Below are 903 nucleotides of genomic sequence, written 5' to 3'. Positions count from 1 at the left end.
CTGTTGTTGCTGCTGCAGTTGGAGCAGCAGCAACATATCTCCTTACCTCTCTGCTTCTGCTGCTGCTGCTGTTGCTGCTGCTGCTGCTGTTGCTGCTGCTGCTGCTGCTGCTGCTGTTTATTGGTGCATCTAAGGAGAGGGCCAAGGCCTGAATAAGAGCCTCAAATTCAACTGCTGCTGCAGCAGGACAACCTGCTTCTGCTGCTGCTGCTGGTGCTGCAGCAGCAGGACGAGCTGAAGCTGCAGCAGCAGCAGCAGCAGGTGCAGCTCCAGGCCCATCACTAGCATCACCAGCAGCACCAGCAGCAGCAGCAGCGGCTGCAGCTGCAACAGCAGCAGCTGCTGCTTCTGCATCTGCTGCTGCTGCAGCAGCTGCTGCTGCTGAAGTTGTTGTATTTGTATTTACATGTAAATGATTTGTTTCTATTTGCTGCTGCTGCTGCTGCTGCTGCTGCTGCTGCTGTTGCTGCTGCTGTTGTTGTTTGATGGCTATTTGTGAATATCTATGTGTAACAGCTAAATATCTAGCATGTATAAATCCATATTTATAAACCGGAAAATAAGTTTTTATGTTTTTTCCGGCTGTATAGACAGATGACACCCAACGTTGTTGACTTCTATCGAAGAATACACCCGTTACCTTCGGCAGATATGATAGTAATATTGTGTTTAGAGAAGAAGATAAAGAAGAAGAGACAGAAGGAGACAGAGAAGGAGACAGAGAGGAGACAGAAGGAGATAAAGATGAAGAGACAGAAGAAGAGAGAGAAGAAGAGAGAGAAGAAGAGACAGGAGGAGACAGAGAAGAAGAGAGAGAAGGAGAGAGAGAAGAAGAAGAGAGAGAAGAAGAGAGAGAAGGATATGCTGCTGCTGGTGGTGGTGGTGCTGCTGCTGCTGCTGATG

At 48.4% G+C, this 903-nt stretch overlaps 1 protein-coding gene across 1 annotated transcript in view; it reads right to left on the bottom strand.

Annotated features, from left to right (window-relative positions):
• EMH_0086330 (uncharacterized protein) overlaps positions 1-903 on the bottom strand; it is a gene marked incomplete at both ends in the record, with an annotated part of 1,773 nt that overhangs the window by 617 nt on the left and 253 nt on the right. The window contains one exon of the mRNA XM_013501016.1: positions 3-503. Coding sequence (XP_013356470.1) covers positions 3-503 — 501 coding nt within the window. The remainder of the gene's footprint in view (positions 1-2; positions 504-903) is intronic.

The sequence above is a fragment of the Eimeria mitis genome, genomic scaffold (genome assembly GCF_000499745.2).
Source record: "Eimeria mitis Houghton genomic scaffold, Emh_scaff6166, whole genome shotgun sequence".
NCBI lineage: Eukaryota > Apicomplexa > Conoidasida > Eucoccidiorida > Eimeriidae > Eimeria > Eimeria mitis.
Note: the sequence above shows the minus strand (reverse complement) of the source record. Positions and strands in the feature narration are given on the sequence as shown.